Source organism: Pelodiscus sinensis, chromosome 2 (genome assembly GCF_049634645.1).
Source record: "Pelodiscus sinensis isolate JC-2024 chromosome 2, ASM4963464v1, whole genome shotgun sequence".
In the NCBI taxonomy this organism is placed as follows: Eukaryota; Metazoa; Chordata; order Testudines; family Trionychidae; genus Pelodiscus; species Pelodiscus sinensis.
The window spans coordinates 203,663,714-203,680,833 of NC_134712.1; the positions used below are offsets into that span (position 1 = coordinate 203,663,714).

At 41.2% G+C, this 17,120-nt stretch overlaps 1 protein-coding gene across 11 annotated transcripts in view; it reads left to right on the forward strand.

The window, feature by feature from the left end:
* Nucleotides 1-17,120, forward strand: part of CRPPA (CDP-L-ribitol pyrophosphorylase A) — a 175,606-nt gene that overhangs the window by 7,780 nt on the left and 150,706 nt on the right. For all 11 annotated transcript variants that reach the window (XM_075922289.1, XM_075922288.1, XM_075922285.1 and 8 more), the window contains one exon: nt 5,493-5,772. In XM_075922289.1, coding sequence (XP_075778404.1) covers nt 5,548-5,772 — 225 coding nt within the window. In that variant the 5' untranslated portion in view covers nt 5,493-5,547. The remainder of the gene's footprint in view (nt 1-5,492; nt 5,773-17,120) is intronic.

Consider the following 17,120-nt stretch of genomic DNA (forward strand, 5'->3'; position numbering starts at 1 on the left):
TGCGTGCTGTGTAAATTTACAAGCAAATGGAATTATTAGGCACTACAATATGATGAAATGGACAGTACAGTCAGGCATAATTAAAACTAGGATTTAAGATGCAATGTTAATATGCATGTAGCTAGTAGCTGTTAAGGTATTTTTTTTTAAAGTTTAGTGTGGACAGGCTATTGCATATAACACATGTTAAACTAGTCAAGTTAAAACCTCAGCTCTTCGATCAGTTTAACATGTTTTATGTAGAGTACATAAATTTATCCATGATAGATTTTCAGACTATGTTAATTAACATGCTAATATCATTACTTAAATTCTGCTCAGGAAAAGTCCTCAATGTACAGAGATGTTGTATAATTACTAAATCATAATTGCAGCTTTTCTGCCCTTGATGCAGTTCACTTTTGTCTCATTGTGGATTTACATGACTGATGTACACTAATTGCTGACTAACTGTGAACACGAATCCTCGTGCTTGGGCAATCTTTAATAGCCAATAGGAGTTTAGGGATTTGAACAGTCGTCATATGGTTATTTCAGTATTCTCACAACTCTTATTACTTTAATCCTTCTGATTGGTTTTTGTAATAGAATTTTCAATCCACTAACCAATAACAAAGTTGCTTTAGCTTCTTGCTCCCTTCTGTTGAAAGTAGCACATTTTATGTAGAATCGGGAAAGGAATACAAAAGCCAATAACCTGGAGATTTTTTTTTAAAAATAAAAAGGGTCATTTTCTTCAGACCTATTCCTGCATTCAGTTATCTCAGTGAAACTATTATCACTAACTTCAAATAGAACTAGAATTGGACTCTTCTTCATTTCTGCTCTGCAGGCCAGCAGGGCACTCTTGTCCAATGTAATAGTTATAGATCTGCATATGCAGTAGGAAGTTACTAGCTGTTTCCCTCCATTTATACAGGAAACAACAACAAAAAATAAAACACCCCCCTCCTCAAATGTATATTGCAAGGCTGTGTCTACATTGTCATATCTTTCCAGAAAAGGGATGCTAATGAGACACTTCGGAATTGCAAATGCCGCGGGGGATATTTAAATCCCCCGTGGATTTGCAATTCCGAAGTGTCTCATTAGCATCCCTTTTCCGGAAAGGGATGACAATGTAGACACAGCCCAAGTGTTTTGGAGAGAAGAGTCTAGCAGACAGAGAAAAAACTGGATAAGGATGAGAGGGAAGCCTCTTTCCCAAAGAACCTGTCAGCAGTTTATTGAACCATTTTCTTCTTTCTAATATTTCTTCAGTCATTTAATGTTTGAATATTGGAGTCAGTGTAAAATTAATTAAAAGTTACTTCTTGCTGACTCAGCAATAACTATATCCTGCACTAAAACTCATTGGCCTTCAACTAGGGATATTTAAAAGCGTGGCTTTTTTTAGTTTTTTTCTGAAATGTTTAGCAGTTGCACATTTACATGCAGAGGGGAGGAAGCTCCGCAGGAGTCAGTTCATGCGTGTAGCCAGCTTAAAAGGTGCCTCTGATGTTGGGAGAGGGTGGACTTGTGTGTAGTTGTGAAGTTTAACTGATGAGTTGAGGCTCATCAGTTAAATGTATATACTATCACCTCCCTACCTTCAACATCATTCTGTTCAGTCCAAATGCAATAAAAAGGACCAATATCTGTGATATATTATCTAAATATAAAATTGCACATTTTTTTTCTCATTTGATTTACATCACCCATTTGATTTCAGAATTTTATATTCAATGTATACACAGAAAAGCACTTTCCTTGAAGGTATTTTGCAATGATCCAAGACTTTCTGGTTCCAAAAACCTCTAAAGCATCTTGTCTTTTGACATATACTTAGTGGCAAGGAGCAGACTATTCAGTTCTAAAGAAAGGAGGGAGTATACTCTTCCATACATTTTCAGTCTTTCAGAAAAACCTCTGTTGTCAGAGATTAGCAAGCTGAACTCAGCTAGTTATTCAGTCCAAACATGTCAAAGGGTTTCATCCTGCCAAGAATCTGCTATAATAAATTGCCCAAGGCTTGTCAGTTCTGTCCTATACATATTGTATTCTGGCTTCCTGTGATGTATTCCTACTTGACATGAAATCTCACATGCCAAATCCTGTTGGCAGACTTGTGTGTTGGTATCTCTTTATGACAATTTCAGAAGTGGTAGATATTAACTGAATATCTGTGTTTTTTAAACAGCATTAGGTTATGTCTAGACTGCGGGGGCTTTCCGGGATACCACCACGTCCAGGGAACGCGTTTGCTCTTCTGCTTTGTGTGTGTGTGTGTGTGTGTGTGTGTGTGTGTGTGTGTGTGTGTGTAAGAGCAAACGTGTTCTTTCAGGGACCTCTGTATACCTCGTTCTATGAGGAACAAGCTTAGGAACAAAGCTGAGCGTCTTGAAAATGTGTGTATTTAGCAGCATGTTGTATGGATGTGATTCGAAGAGAAGTATATTGGCGTTCGAGGGGGGTTGTTATAGAAAGATCTTGAGAACAGGATGGATGCAGAAGGTTGCCAATGAGGAATTATATAGGAAGATACAGCCGAAAGAGAACCTACTGCAGAAGGTTATACAATGGAAGTTACAGCTATTCGGGCATATATGCAAAAAGTTAAGACCTTGGTATTTGGCATAATGGATGGTCTGAATAGGAGAGGCAGACCCCACAGAGAATGGGTAGATGATATAGTAGATTAGTGCGGAGCTAGTCTACAGAAACTAAGCTATTCCGCACTGGACAGGGAAAGATGGAAGGAAATAGTGAAGGAGACATCGGACACCAACGGGCGCTGAGCCCATGGTTATTGATGATGATGAATACTTTGTCTTATTATCTACTCCTTTTTTAATGATTTCCAATATTCTGTTCACTTTTTCAACTGTTGCTGTATATTGAATGGGTGTTTCCAGAGGATTACCTACAACGACTCAAGATCTCTCTTGAGTTGTAACAGCTAATTTAGACCTCATCATTTTACACGTATAGTTGGGATTATGTTTTCCAGTATGCATCACTTTGCATTTAACATTACATTTCATTTGGTCAAAAAAAAATTATTTCCAGTGAGCTCACCTTTGAAGTGGTTTAAAGTAAATTTCTCCAAATGTTTGCTATGATCAGAGTTGGAGGCCCATTATTTTAATCACATGTTTACTCATTTGGAAATTTTCATAATTAGTATTCATGTCTATACTGTTTGGTGATTATCTAGTTTTATAACAATTTGATTTGTGTGTGAGCGCATCAGACTATAAAGCATTTTGGGAGCTCAAAGCATATCTATTTCTCAGTTACTGCTTTGTACAGATTCTTTTCCATATTGTATGAGATCGGATTAGACTGAAAGCTTCTTTTTAAATTTTTTTATAGTTGCAAATATTCCTTCCTTTTTTTTGTTTTAAAACTAATTTTGCCAACTGATATTAAATTTAAAAAGTTTTAGTGACGTTTACCATCAAAAGATAGAGTTCTGGCAGCTCCCCCAGCTGTTGTAATGCCCACAGCCCCTCCTTCCATCAGGTAATGCAGGATGAAGAGAGGAGGAGAAGAGTGTGGGGACACAGGGACGGGGTGGAGTCACATGAAAGGGAAATGGTTGGTCGTGTCATGCCCCTTAGTTCAGTGTTCTCCAACCGTTGTAACCACAAGATCACTTTTTCAATTTAAGTGCAATGTAAGATCTACCTCAAACCCAAATACACTTGGTCCACTTCCTTCCTGCCCCTGCTTTGAGGCCCTGCCCCTACTCTACCCCTTCTCTGAGGCCTCACCCTACTCACTCCATCCTCCTACCTCCCCCATCCTCACTCACTTTCACCAGGCTGGAGTAGGGGGGTACAGGCTCTGGTCTTGGGCCAAGGGGTACGAGTGTGGGAGGGGCTCTGGGCTTAGCCCAGAGTGGGGGATTGGGATCCAGGAGGGGTTTCAGGGTGCAAGCTCTGGGAAGGAGTTTGGGTGCAGGGGGGCTCATGTCTGGGGCAGGAGGTTGGGTGTAGGAAGCGGCTTAGGGCTGGAACAGGGGTTCAGGAAGCAGGCTCTGGCTGGGTACCAATTTAACTGAGATTGTTTGTTTCCGGATGGCGGAGCAGTGGGGTTAAGGCAGGCTTACTCCTGCCCTCGGCCTGCACCACTCCTGGAAGCAGCTGGCATGTACAGCAATGGCTCCATGGTGCCATGTGCTGCCCTTCATCTACATGTACTGAGCCCACAGCTTTTGCTGGCCACAATTCCCCATTACTGATCAATGGGAGCTGCAGGAGTGGTGTCTGCAGGCAAGGACAGCATGTAGAGACCCCCTGCTCTGCCTTTCTCAGGGGCTGCAGGGACATGCCAACCATTTTTAGGAGCAGCAATTACCATAGGGATAGGGATAATTACTCCAGCCATGACAGGATAGGCATTTTACAACTCACTACTCAAGAATTAAATATAAGAGTAAGAGAGAAATAACAATTATGAAACACACAGACCAGTCACAAACCCAAAATAACCTACTTTGCAAGCAGTAAAAGAAGTAACAACAACCACCCACGTATGTGTTGAGTCAGGAGAGGAGAGTGGAGGACAGTGTGTGTTTGTGAGAATGACAGACACACACACAGTGTGTGAGTGATAGATTTGCATTGCCAAGCTCCCTCTAACCCCTTCTCTCTGTGGAGATAGAATATAGAAGTGGGGGGGAGAAGAGACACCCTGATATCAGCATTCCCCCGACCCCAACCCCCTGCATAGCAAGCAGGAGGCTCCCAAGGGGGCAGCTCCAAGACAGAGGGCAGGAACGAACACTATGGCAGCAGGTGGAGGGGCAACTGAAATGCCAGTGCTTCACAGCTTTCCCCGCCCAACCAGTCAGGATCACCTGTCAGAGGCTCCAAGATCTACCAGTAGATCGGATCTACTGGTTGGTGACCACTGCCTTAGCTGGCATGCGCCTGTCCTGCCCTCATTCTGGGAAGAAATTAATTTTACTTTTACCACTGACTGACACACACACAATAGAACTTGGAATAGTCCAAAATCCTGTGTACCAAATGATATGGGCTAGAGGCTAAGAGCAGTGAGACTTCAGCTATTGGTTAGAGCGCACAAGCATTTAAAAGGTAAGTTATAGATCATTGGGAACCCGAATGAGATTGGACTGAATTAGTTGTTGAGGAGGGTTGACAAGGAGATTTCTGTCTGGTACATCTGAAGTCTTACTCGCCAGTCCTGCAACTTCTTGTGTGTGGGCAAACACCTGCACTGAATCCCATTGATTTCATTGGGTCTCAATGTGGATGTAGAAGGTGAGGTTCACCCAGCTGATCATGAAATGAGCCATAAGCTAAACTTTCAAAATTATATAGCCACTTTAGAATGTTGAGAAGTGCATCATTGTGATCGTATTTTTACTGATAATTATGTTTCTCACTACAAGAAATTATTAATTTTTAGTCCTAATGCAGGTGTTAGAAGTTTTATTTAAGAATACATGCAAACAATATTTATGATTCTCTAATTTCTTACAGAATAAGCTGGATATCAGATATCGTGGTGGTGGTCTCTCTGGAGAACATTGAAACAATGAAATCTATAATTGAAAAATATGGCCACAAACGAATTACGGTTGTAGAAGGTGGAGTGACTCGCCACCGCTCAATTTTCAATGGACTGAAAATCTTTCTAAATAGCAAGCTCTCCAGCTGTCCACTCCAGAAACCAGAAGTAGTGATTATCCATGATGCTGTGAGGCCATTTGTTGAGGAAGATATTCTTCTTAAAGTTGTTTTGGCTGCTAAAGAACATGGGGTATGTACAGCACTGCAATTAAACTTTGTAAAGCTCTCTTACATTGGTCTAAAGTAAAATTACATTGTTTTAATACTTCAGCTTTAATACCGTTCCTTTTAAGTGGCATAAATATAGGATCCAGTCATGTAAGCAGATCAGCTTGGGTGCACATGCCTACAAGATAAGGGCCTTATTTGGATTAGGATATGGAATTAGTCTTCTAAGGTAGGAACATTTTTTCTGATGAAATTTTTTTTGTAATTTTTTAAAATGGAAATTCCCTATAATCTCATTATTTGCTATGTTTTAACAAAACAAGGTTGTAGTACATTTTGGTTTCCAGTAACATTTTCTTCTAATTTTCAGACTTTAAGCATTAATTTTAGCTCTACCAAAATAGAGTTCTACTCCAAATTTCTATGTTTTATCTCTTTTCCCTAAGGTTTATTGAGGAAACAATCCTATTCCAGGTTCATCCCATTTTTCTGGCTCACCTTGGGTCAATCTTTTTCAACATTCACTCAGTTATGTCAATTCTGAGCGCTGTACTTGATTTAGTGACTCTGGGTATGTCTACACTTGCAGCCTATTTCGGAATAGGGTTGCAAATGTAGGCATTCGGAATTGCAAATCAAGCCCGGGATTTAAATATCCCGCGCTTGATTTGTATCTTCCCGTCAGGGCGCCATTTTTTGAAATTTACAAGCCCGGAATAACTGCCCTCATCTACATGCGGCAGTGAAACGGGCGTTCGAAATAAAGCCCTATTTTGAACTACCTGTTAAACCTCATTGCAAAATAGGCTGCAAATGTAGACAAAACTTCTGTCTCTTTTTCTGTTTGGTTTTAAGAGAAGTAATCGCATTCTAGGCACATCCTGTTTTCTTGGCACAAGCAAACCCTTATGTTGCTTTCAGTTATGATAAAAGGAAGATGTATACTCAATTTGGTGGTCCTACCTCTTACTCTTTAGGATAGGGTTTGGCAATTTTTGGTGGGGGGCAAATCCAAGATTTTGGAAAGTGATCAAGAGCCACACTTTTCTGTGGAGGAGATGTGGGATCTAGGATGGAGATTGGGTGCAGAAGGGTGCACGGAGTAAGTGACTGGGTTGCAGGAGATGGTGTGAGGTCTGAGAAGGAATTTTGGCTGAAGGAGGGGGTTGTGACTGGTGTCAGGAGATTGGGGTGCAGGGTCTGGGAGGGTGTTTGGGTTCAGCAGAGGATTCTGGCCTGGGGGAGGGGAATGCAGAGGTTTTGGAGCGTGACCTGGAGGAGGGAGTTTGGAGTGCGGGAGGGGCAGGAGTGCCAGAGGCAGGCTGTGGCTGGGAGGTGCTTACCTAAGCCAGCATGCCTGCAGCACCCCCAAGGCAGGTTGGGCTCCCTGTCTGCTGCAGCCCCAGATCACTTAGAGCTGCAGGCTGTTCCTTCCACGTGGCTCTCAGCTCTGGGACCGGGAAGAGGCTTGAGCTGCCCTCATCCCCCCCAGGCCAATCTCTCAGCTCCTATTGGCCGGTTGTTTCTGGCCAAAAGGAGCTGAGGATTGGGCTGGAGGTGAGGAGATCACACGGAGCCGCCCCATCCCTCTAGAGCGCTTTAAACCCACGGCAGCTGTGTGCCTAAGGGCCCCCGCAGAATGGTCCGTGGGACAGATTCAGTGGCTTCGCAGGCCGGATCCGGCTCATGGGCTGTATTTTGCCCAGTCCTAGTTTAGGAGGAGTTCTTGATAAAACAGACAAACTCTCTGAATATATATAGTAGACTAGAAGAGAGTTATATTTTTGTGGCATAACAAAAAGCTTTGCAATTATTCTTTTCCATCTCATCCTTCATAGCAAAAGTACTGTTCTCATTACATTACTTGATTTTCTTAAAAACCTTAAACATTGACATATTGTGCAGAATTTCATATACATCTTGTAGAACTGTGTACTGTTTTGTATGGATATAACAAAATTGTGATCTTATTCTTATGGGAATAATTTGCAATAAATGGCAGAGAGGTTAACTAACAGTTAATGATCAGCTGCAAGTCCTAAAACCAGCTGGCTATTAAGTGCCAGGAAATGGCTGTTGTGGAGATCATTATTTCCATTGTTTTCCTTTATAAAATAGGTTTTAGTATTTTTTGTCTTGAGCTTTGTCTGCCGTTGGTAGTTTTTGTTTCCAGTATCTATGTTTTCCTTCTCACTAATCATTGGTACATTAAAACAAGATATTTCTGAATGCTGTTAGGATATACAAAAGTGATCTTATAAATATCAGTTAAGTGAAATTAAAATATGACGTTACTTTGAACTTAAACTGATGCACAGCCAAAACGAGGATATGACCTGTACTTTGGTAAGTAGTTTCAGTGAAAATACTGGGGACTATGACTTTGAGTAAGGTGAGCAGGACTTGTCCCTGTATTTTTAATGAAATGCCTAACATAGTAAAACTTACCGTATTTTCCGGCGTATAAGGCGACCGGGTGTATAAGACGACCCCCTAATTTATTAGTTAAAAGATAGGTTTTCGTCTTATACTCGCCGTATAAGACTATCCCCCCTTAAGAGGCCAACCGGCAGCGCCCCAGCACCCCTCCGCCTCCCCAGCTTTGCTCCCGGTGTCCCTGGTCTGCTGGAGACGGTCCCCAGCAGACCAGAGGCACCGGGAGCAAAGCCGCAGCAGCGGCGGGGTCCCGCGCCTCCCCGGCTTTGCCAGAGCAAAGCCTCAGAGGCGCAGGACCCCTCTGCCTCCCCGGCTTTGCTCCCGGTGTCCCTGGTCTGCTGGAGACGGTCCCCAGCAGACCAAGGACACCGGGAGCAAAGCTGAAGCGGCGGCGGGGTGCCGTGCTTCTGAGGCTTTGCCCTGGCAAAGCCTCAGAGGCGCGGGACCCCGCCACGGCTGCGGCTTTGCTCCCGGTGTCCCTGGTCTGCTGAGGACCGTCTCCAGCAGACCAGGGACACCGTGAGCAAAGCCTCTGAGGATGCCGGCAGCGGGGCAGCCCAGGCGCGCCTGGGCTGCCCCGCTGCCAGAGCCCCTCCGCGGCTTTGCTCCGCGTCTTCCTGGTCTGCAGACCAGGGAGACGCGGAGCAGCTTTTCTCGCCCCGGAGTACACGGGCAGCGGGACCGCGAGGTCCCGCAGTCTGTGTCCTCCGGGGCGAGAAAAGCCCCGGCGTATAAGATGACCCCCGGTTTTTGGGGGATGTTTTTTAGCATAAAAAGTCGTCTTATACGCCGGAAAATACAGTATGTTCAGTGATGCATGTGAAAAGTAGTAAAGTTCTATATTTTCTGCATTACTACATAAAGTTCTACCTGTGAATATATTTTATTACTACTTTTCTTCAAACATAGTATGGAGCAGAGGTCCCCTCAGATCCCCTCCAGGTTCCACTTCAGCTCTTGATGCTGTCTTTTTGTCTTCCCTACAAGTGGGTTTTTGGAGCAAATAAACAAGAGTCCTCTCCCCTCTATTCTTTGATGAGTGGGGGGGAATCCATGGGAAAATAAAGAGAGATAAGGGTGGCCTGTAACTCTTGCAATCTTCTTATATCTTTCCTTTGGTCTTGGTCTAAACAAGGTTTACCTCCAGTATCTCCTTGTGAGGTGTGTTGCTCTGAGGCTAGGTCTTGTAGCTTTGAGAGCAGAGAGATTGTTGCTATCTTCCTCTCAGTAAACCTGTCCATGGTAGGATAGCCTCTTCCTGTTCACCATCCATTCCTGTGGCAGGTTTTCCCTTTTAAGCCCCTATAGCCCCCACAGATCAAGCCTTGCAGCAGCTGCTCATTGGAATTGAACAAACACGTGATCATTAAAAAAAAAAAAAAAATCACTCACCTAAGAAATTCAGAGTCCCAAGAAACCCAAATGTTTAAATCCTACAGTATCCAAACTCTGTATGAGACAATAGAAATTTTGTAATGGTACTTATGAAAATCATACATTCTATAATTCTTCATCATTTTCTAGAGCTTTATTATTTCCTTTTCTTTCTCCGTTGGTAGGATCAAGTACCACTACCTCAGGGAAGCGTGTGCTTCATAGGTTGGGTTCATTTGATATTTTTGATAGCTACATCCATGTAAGTTGTAAAAACTTCATTGCCACCAGCCTTCCCCATTCTGATGGCTGAAGACAAAACTGTCTCATGTTCAAACTGCTCTCTGCGAGGAACAATACATTAGAAGTTCAGCAGCATTAGTATATATCTGCCTTCTGATTGAGATAAGACTGTTGCTGGAAAGAGGATGAGGCCTTATGCTTCAGACTGTGCGCCATGGAAATGGTGATGCCAGAGCGATGTTGTTGCAATGAAACAAGCATTTTTGTTTCCTAAATGTGTTTTGGTTTTGCTTACCTGTAGGATAGTTTTGGTTCCATTCTGTCCTGTCATCCTTCAGATTGTTGCTAGTTTGAATTTTTAAATTCCCTATTAATGTTAAAGGGAATAAACTCAGACTTTATCTGCAAGTGAGTAATACTTTCTCTCACTAATTTTTTTTCTTGGATGATTAGTGTATTTAGCTGCATAATCTTCCCAAATAAATTAGGTACAAGACACAAAGGCAACCTTTACAGGAAGCCCTCCACATTTTCAGGGGCTACGTTCCAGAGACAGCCACTAATGTTGAGATCCGCACATACGGGAAGGCCGGGGGTGTTTGTGCACAAAACCAATAAATTGTCCAAAATGAGCATTTTATTGCCTGCTGTTTCACAGTCAACAAACAACTTCAACATCAAAACTAGTCACCCAAAACAATTATTTGAATTTGCTCCCTGCAAATCTTTCTGTTCCTCTGGGATGGGGTAGGAAGGTTAACAAAGGTGGGTTTGCAAATGAACATAGTAATGTGAAGATGTTTAGTCTTGTTTTTTAACACCTTTAAAATTTCTGGTACGGCATCACTACAGCTTCAATTTCCCTTTTAACTTTCTGGCTCCATTCCACCAAGAGATCATAGTGAAACATTTTGTCAGTGAGCTGTTTTCTGCATCTGAAGAGATCAGCCTGTTTTTTACATTTAAATCTGTTGTTTCTGTCTCATGTTCCCGTTCCTCTTTGTCTTCCCTATTTGTCATGAGTCCTGCTAGGTCCTCATCAGTCAATTCCTCTGAATGCGACTGAATCAGTTTTTCAACCTCTGATTCCTCTGTATCCTCAAAATCCTCCCTTCCAGTATCATGAGACATTCTGACAATGCTCTTGATCCCTTCATTGACAGGTGGGAAATCAGTGATATCACTGACCGCTTCCTTCCGCAACTTCCTCCAACAAGCATTGATGGTTGATTTTATTGATGTTAGTGATGTAGTTAGCAATGTTGTAGTCATCCCAGCACTTCCTTAGATCAAGCATTTCATCAGTGTCCTGCTCATTGTGAATCTGAGCAAAAGTGCGCCTGGTATAATAAGCTTTAAAAGTAGCAATCACACCTTGGTTGAGGGAAGTTGTGTTAGGTGGCAGGAAAATCACTTTTATGTTAAGATGGACAAATTACAAAGTGCCTTGTGGGTGGGCTGGGGCATTGTCCAAGGTGGGTAGCACTTTGAAGGACAGCTCATTGGACTGTAGGTATTTCTCTGCCTCAGACAAAACAGTTGTGGAACCAGTCCAAAAATATCAGTTGTCACCCAAGCCCTTCTGTTTCACCTCCAAAAAACTGGCAAACTGTGCTTATTATTTCCCTTTAATGCCCTGGGGTTCAAAGCATGGTAGAGCAACATAGGTTTCACCATACAGTCTCCTGCAGCATTAGCACAGAAAAGGGTTAGCTTGTCTTTTGCCGCCTTGAAGCCGGAAGCTGTCCTTTCCTCCTTGGAAAGGTATGTTTTGTGGGCATCCTTTTCCAAAACAAGGCAGTTTCATTGGCACTGAAAACTAGTTGGCACACACAACCCTTTTCCTCAATAATTTTAAGAAGGTGCAAGGTATAAGCCCATGCTGCTTTATGGTCTACTGATGCTGATTCCCTCGTTAACTTCACATTATGCAAACTGTGCCACTTTTTAAACTTGTCAAAGTGCACTCCTTGCTTACGTTGAATGATACTGCATGTCATGAGTTCCCACCTGACCACCTGATGCCTGTGCAAAATGCTTCCACAAACTCAAAGCCTTTTCTGGAATTCCAGCACCATTCACAGGTGCTCATTTCTGTGCCGTGTCTTCAATCCTAATGCTTAATGCCTTTTTCTGATTTTTCAGTTATGGGATCACTACTCACACATGACACCTTGGCACAAGTTGGCACACTTGCAGCAACACTGCCCCTTACATTTTTCTCCTTTTTAAAATATAACCTTTTATAGTAGACCTTTTAATGCCATACATACTAACTACTGAGGCTGCATTATAACCACTTGCAAGCTTATCCAATAATTCAGTTTTCTGACTTTTTCCTTTCTTAGTCTCTTGATCACTGACTGGATCACTCACTTTTCTTTTTGGTGCTGTAATTAAGGTGAGGTGTTACTTCAGTGATCGTAATTTTTTTTACCAGAACGCACTGAGAAAATGTCAGCATGCTGCATCATGTGCTTATACCGTGTGTGGTGTAGCGCACCATGAACAGTGAAACTACAGATGGCAATGTCTTGCTGTATAAATATTTTCTTCACCAGATAATGTGCTCACGTTTGTGTGATCATCCCCTGACAATAGCTAACCATTCTCCAATCTAGATCATCAGTTTGGTACCACTTTGCCCTTGCCCATATAATCATCTATTTCCCATGTCTGACAGTCTTCCTTTTCTAATGTATAAAGTCTATTTTAGGAAGATGAGCTGTTTTGATTCATTACTTTCATGTATTTAACTTCTGAAGGTTTCTAAAAATATGCCTCGTGACCAGGAACAACAGATGAAACATCTGTTTTCTCGACTGGCATAGCTTCATTGAACTAAGTTGAGTTATGATAGCAGAGAATTGACCCAAGAAGCTCTTGGCTTCCTTTGCTAACTGTCAACCTTCAATTTGTGAAACAGAAGCCTTTGTAGTATAAATTGGCAAACTCCTCTGCTTTGTGGGGGAGAAGACAGTACCTTCATCTAACACCGATGCTGCATTTTGAGCAAATCACTGGACAGCCATTGACTCTCCGTCTCAAAATTGACTCTTGCAGTTTCAGAATATCATAAGTTAGTGTCTCCTGTTCTTCTCCTGTAATCATATTCTTACCATATCTACAGGAATCATTTCTTCAGTGTTTCATTACACAATGCACAGTAATTATTTCTTCTTAGATTATGTGAGAAAACTTTTCTAATACAAAACCTGGTAGAAACATTAAATCACGAGTGCAATAAGGATAATACTACACTGTTGTTCATCTGCATACCATATAGATCATGTAATTGTATGAAGTTTTAATGTTCTTAAAATGGCATTTGATCAACTAGAGGATCACCGTACTCCTTAATTCTACTTGTCAGACAAATGAATTACTTTATTGCATTTACTAATCAGTTTGCTATTTGCCTCTAGGATTCCAAATGTGCAGCTTATCCAAAACTAATAAATTATACCTTAATATATTAATTATCTGAAACAGTCCCTTTATTATGTAGCTTTATGACCAATTAAATTCATTTCTGATATTTGAGGGCTATTTATAAGTAAAATTATGTTTCTAGAAGCAAATTTTTCATTTCCAATAAAAGCTGGGAATGGTGGAGGCTGAAGAAGGCAGGAATCCAAAGCCCCTAGCAATATCTAATTGCCAGCATTTGAAATAGTATCACAATTTTTTTTTTATAATTAAAATGAAAAACCTGTCAGATCTATTATTGGAAAAACTAGATCATGTTGAGAAACAGTCTAATTATCCCTCTGTCTGTAGTTAAATTTGCAGATTTGATTATAAACTGAATTTTCATCCCTCTTCTAACTCGAAGTAGAAGCTTCATTCTAAGAATTGGAAGATGGTCTCTAGTTAATTGGATGAATATTTGTTGTTTTAAATAGTCTTAAAAGAAAAAAATCTTTGTTCATAATTAGCAAGAGTCTGAAGATAAGATATATGTGTCAGAGAAAAAATTAGTTGGAGGAAAAATGTATGCTGAGGGATAAATTTTCAGCAGTGGTCACCGTGTTGCACTGAAGAAACTAATATTTAGGGGAAAATTATACGCTCCATAAAATGCTTGATGGCAATTGTTGCTTTATATACAGATGGAGGAGAGAATTGGGTTTTTATTGGATGGTATTCATATTAGGACCTTACTCATATGTCAATCATGGAACCAAGACGTGTAGAAACTTCTACTGTATACATTGCAAGGACTTTCAAAGCTTACTGAAATCAATGTAAAGACTCTATATTAACCCCAGTTTACTTTCTGTCAGTGCCAAGGTGCAAAGAGATTCATTCTTACTGCTCTCCTGCAGGAGAGGAACAATGCTTCTAAGCACCTCCTAAATTCATGTGGCGTAACCTCCTCTTTTACTCCCTCCTGGAACTTCACACCTGCATAGGAGAGGAGCTCCACTGTTATCCACCTGGGGAGGTACACAGCACTTCACAGCTTCTCTCCTCTAACCCCTTGGAGCTAGATGCCATATGACAATTTATGTGCCTCATGAAACAATGATTTTATTGGCATAACTCAGGGATAATGTTTGATGGCGGGGCCACTCCAAGATTTTGCAAAGTGGTCAAGGGCTGCACTCTTTCATGATATTAGTGGAGGAGGTGCGGGGCCTGGGATGGAGGTTAGGTGCAGAAGGGAACTTGGGTTAAGGGATTTGGGTGCAGGGATTTGGTTTGTGACCTAGGGCAGCACAAGGTTGTGTCCTGGGACAGATAATTAGTGTAAAAATTGTTGAACTACCTTTGATTATTTTTCTTCTATTTAGTCAGCCTTAGAAAAAAGTTTGCATCCTTTTAACATGTATGAAATGGAAAGTATGGCAAAATTTAATCCCTTATCCTCTTGAGTTCATGTACGGTATTAGAGGGTACAAACAAGGCTTTCTTCATTTTTTTTTATGCTTACCTTTTCCATAAATAAGGTAGTGTATATAGGGGAGATGTGAAAAAGAATTAGTATAGGTCTAGTGAAGGAGTTCTTTCCAATTCCATATGAATAGAATATATGCGCAGAACTCTCAGTGCGTGTTGATGCAGTAAGTTGAGGAGAACAAAGACAGAAGAAAGTCATTGAGAATCTACAGAGAGCAGAAACAAGAAAGTCAGAGGGTACGAGAGGAGGCTGTGGGACTTTAGAAAGTGAAGAAACAGTTGATGATATTCACAGAGCTGCTTAAAAGCATTAGACCACTTTCTGTTCCAAGCCCTTGTTTAGGCTGGGAGTCGAACCAGAGAGACCACAATAATGTAGGAAACTCAGATTTTTGTAGTGATGAAGTGTTTCTGTATCTCCTGTATACAGTTGGGCTGTTGGAAACTATTTTCAAGCAGGCATTGCTCAACTTCAAATAGGTGCAAGATAGGATTAAGAACAGATCTGAAACAATAAGTATAGAAAGCTGTTTCCAAGAGAAAAGAAAACACTCATAGAATCATAGAGCTGGTCATCAAGTCCAGCCTCCTGCCCAAGGCAGGACCAATCCCAACTAAATCAACCCAGCCAGAGCTTTGTCAAGCAGAGACTTAAAAACCTCTAGGGATGGAGATTCCACCACTTCCCTAGGTAACCCATTCCAGTGCTTCACCACCCTCCTAGTGAAATAGTTTTTCCTAATATCCAACCTGGACTGCCCCCACTGTAACTTGAGACCATTGCTCCCTGTTCTGCCATCTGTCACTACTGTGAACAGCTCTTCTCTAGCCTCTTTGGAACCTCCCTTCAGGAAGTTGAAGGGTGCTATAAAATTCCCCCTCATTCTTTTCTTCTGCAGACTAAACAAACCCAAATCCTTCAGCCTCTCCTCATAGGTCATATGCTTCAGTCCCCTAAACTTTTTGGTCGCCCTCCACTGGACCTTCTCCAATGTGTCCACATCCTTCCTGTAGTTGGGGGCCCAGAACTGGACACAGTACTCCAGATGTGGCCTCACCAGAGCCGAATAAAGGGGAATAATCACTTCTCTAGATCTGCTAGCAGTGCTCCTCTTAATGCAACCTAATATGCCATTAGCCTTCTTGGCTACAAGGACACACTGGCACATCTTCATACCTTTATTAGAATTTTTCTTAAACTAAACACTCAGAATCTAGTATATTTTAGAATGACTGATAGTGGCATTTACTGGCATTTTACAGAGAGATAATAGGAAATACTAGTTTTTATTTTTATGCATTTAATATATAACTATGTACAAGAAGAAAACTAAGGAAACCAAGATGGCCTCAGTCCAGGACCAGCAGTTGATGCTACTGTCTTCTAAATTCCCAGCTTGTCAGAACTAATTTGGGCTGTTAAATCTGTTGCTATATTCTTTCCTCAATTACGCAGTTCAGTATAATGCACAGATAAAGGGAACCTCATTAGAAAAGTCATGGTGTCATAAATTTATATTACATTTGTTTAAGACATCCTGTCTTTTTTAAGCCAATTCAGTATACAACATCGTGTCAGCTGGTTAGTATTGGATCAAAGTGTATATTAACCTCCTGATTAAACAGCCCTCTTCTGCTGTGAGGAATAAACACAATTATAACTTCTTCCTTCCTGATGTTGGTTTAAGATTAACATATGTCCAGTTTCAGTGAGTTCACCATTGTCCTTATCCAGCTGGGTAAACAAACTTTAAGGAAATGTAGTAAATTGTAGCATACAAACCGTTCACCTACTGTTCAGAACATGTGCAAGGAGTTCTGGTGGACACTCTCTTTGTCTGACTAAAGAGTATATTTAGTGTCTTTCTTGGAGCACACTCAATGTCTCAAATCCAGTTTCATGCAGTTTTTATATCTGAAACCCAGGGACTGTGTAGATTAATAGATAAGTGGTCAATACACATACATCAGGTAAAACTAGAATTGGATATGACACTTCCTTTAATCAAATTCTAAAATTAGCTGTTGATCTCCCAGTTATTAATGTAAATAACTGATATTCTGTTCTACAATATCTAAGTAAGCTTCAGTTAGAAACTCACAGATTTAACAGAAAGCTTTTAAAGTATGTTTCTTCTGTTTTAAAAATAAAACTAAAACTTGTGACTCCTCACCAAATCCTGAACCTTGCACTAGACTTTTGTGTAGAAAAAGAAATCTTTACATACAATAGAGCAAAACTTTTCAGACAGCATTTTTTGATGAAAAATGAAGATTCAGCAACACTGAAGAGAGTTGCTAGTCTATGTTGGTTTCATTGACTTGTTTGAGTTTGAGGGAGAAGCAAGGGAACAAAAATAATTCTCAAGAAAAAGATCAGTGTTGCGGGATAGTTCCCTTGTCCCTCGCCCAGGG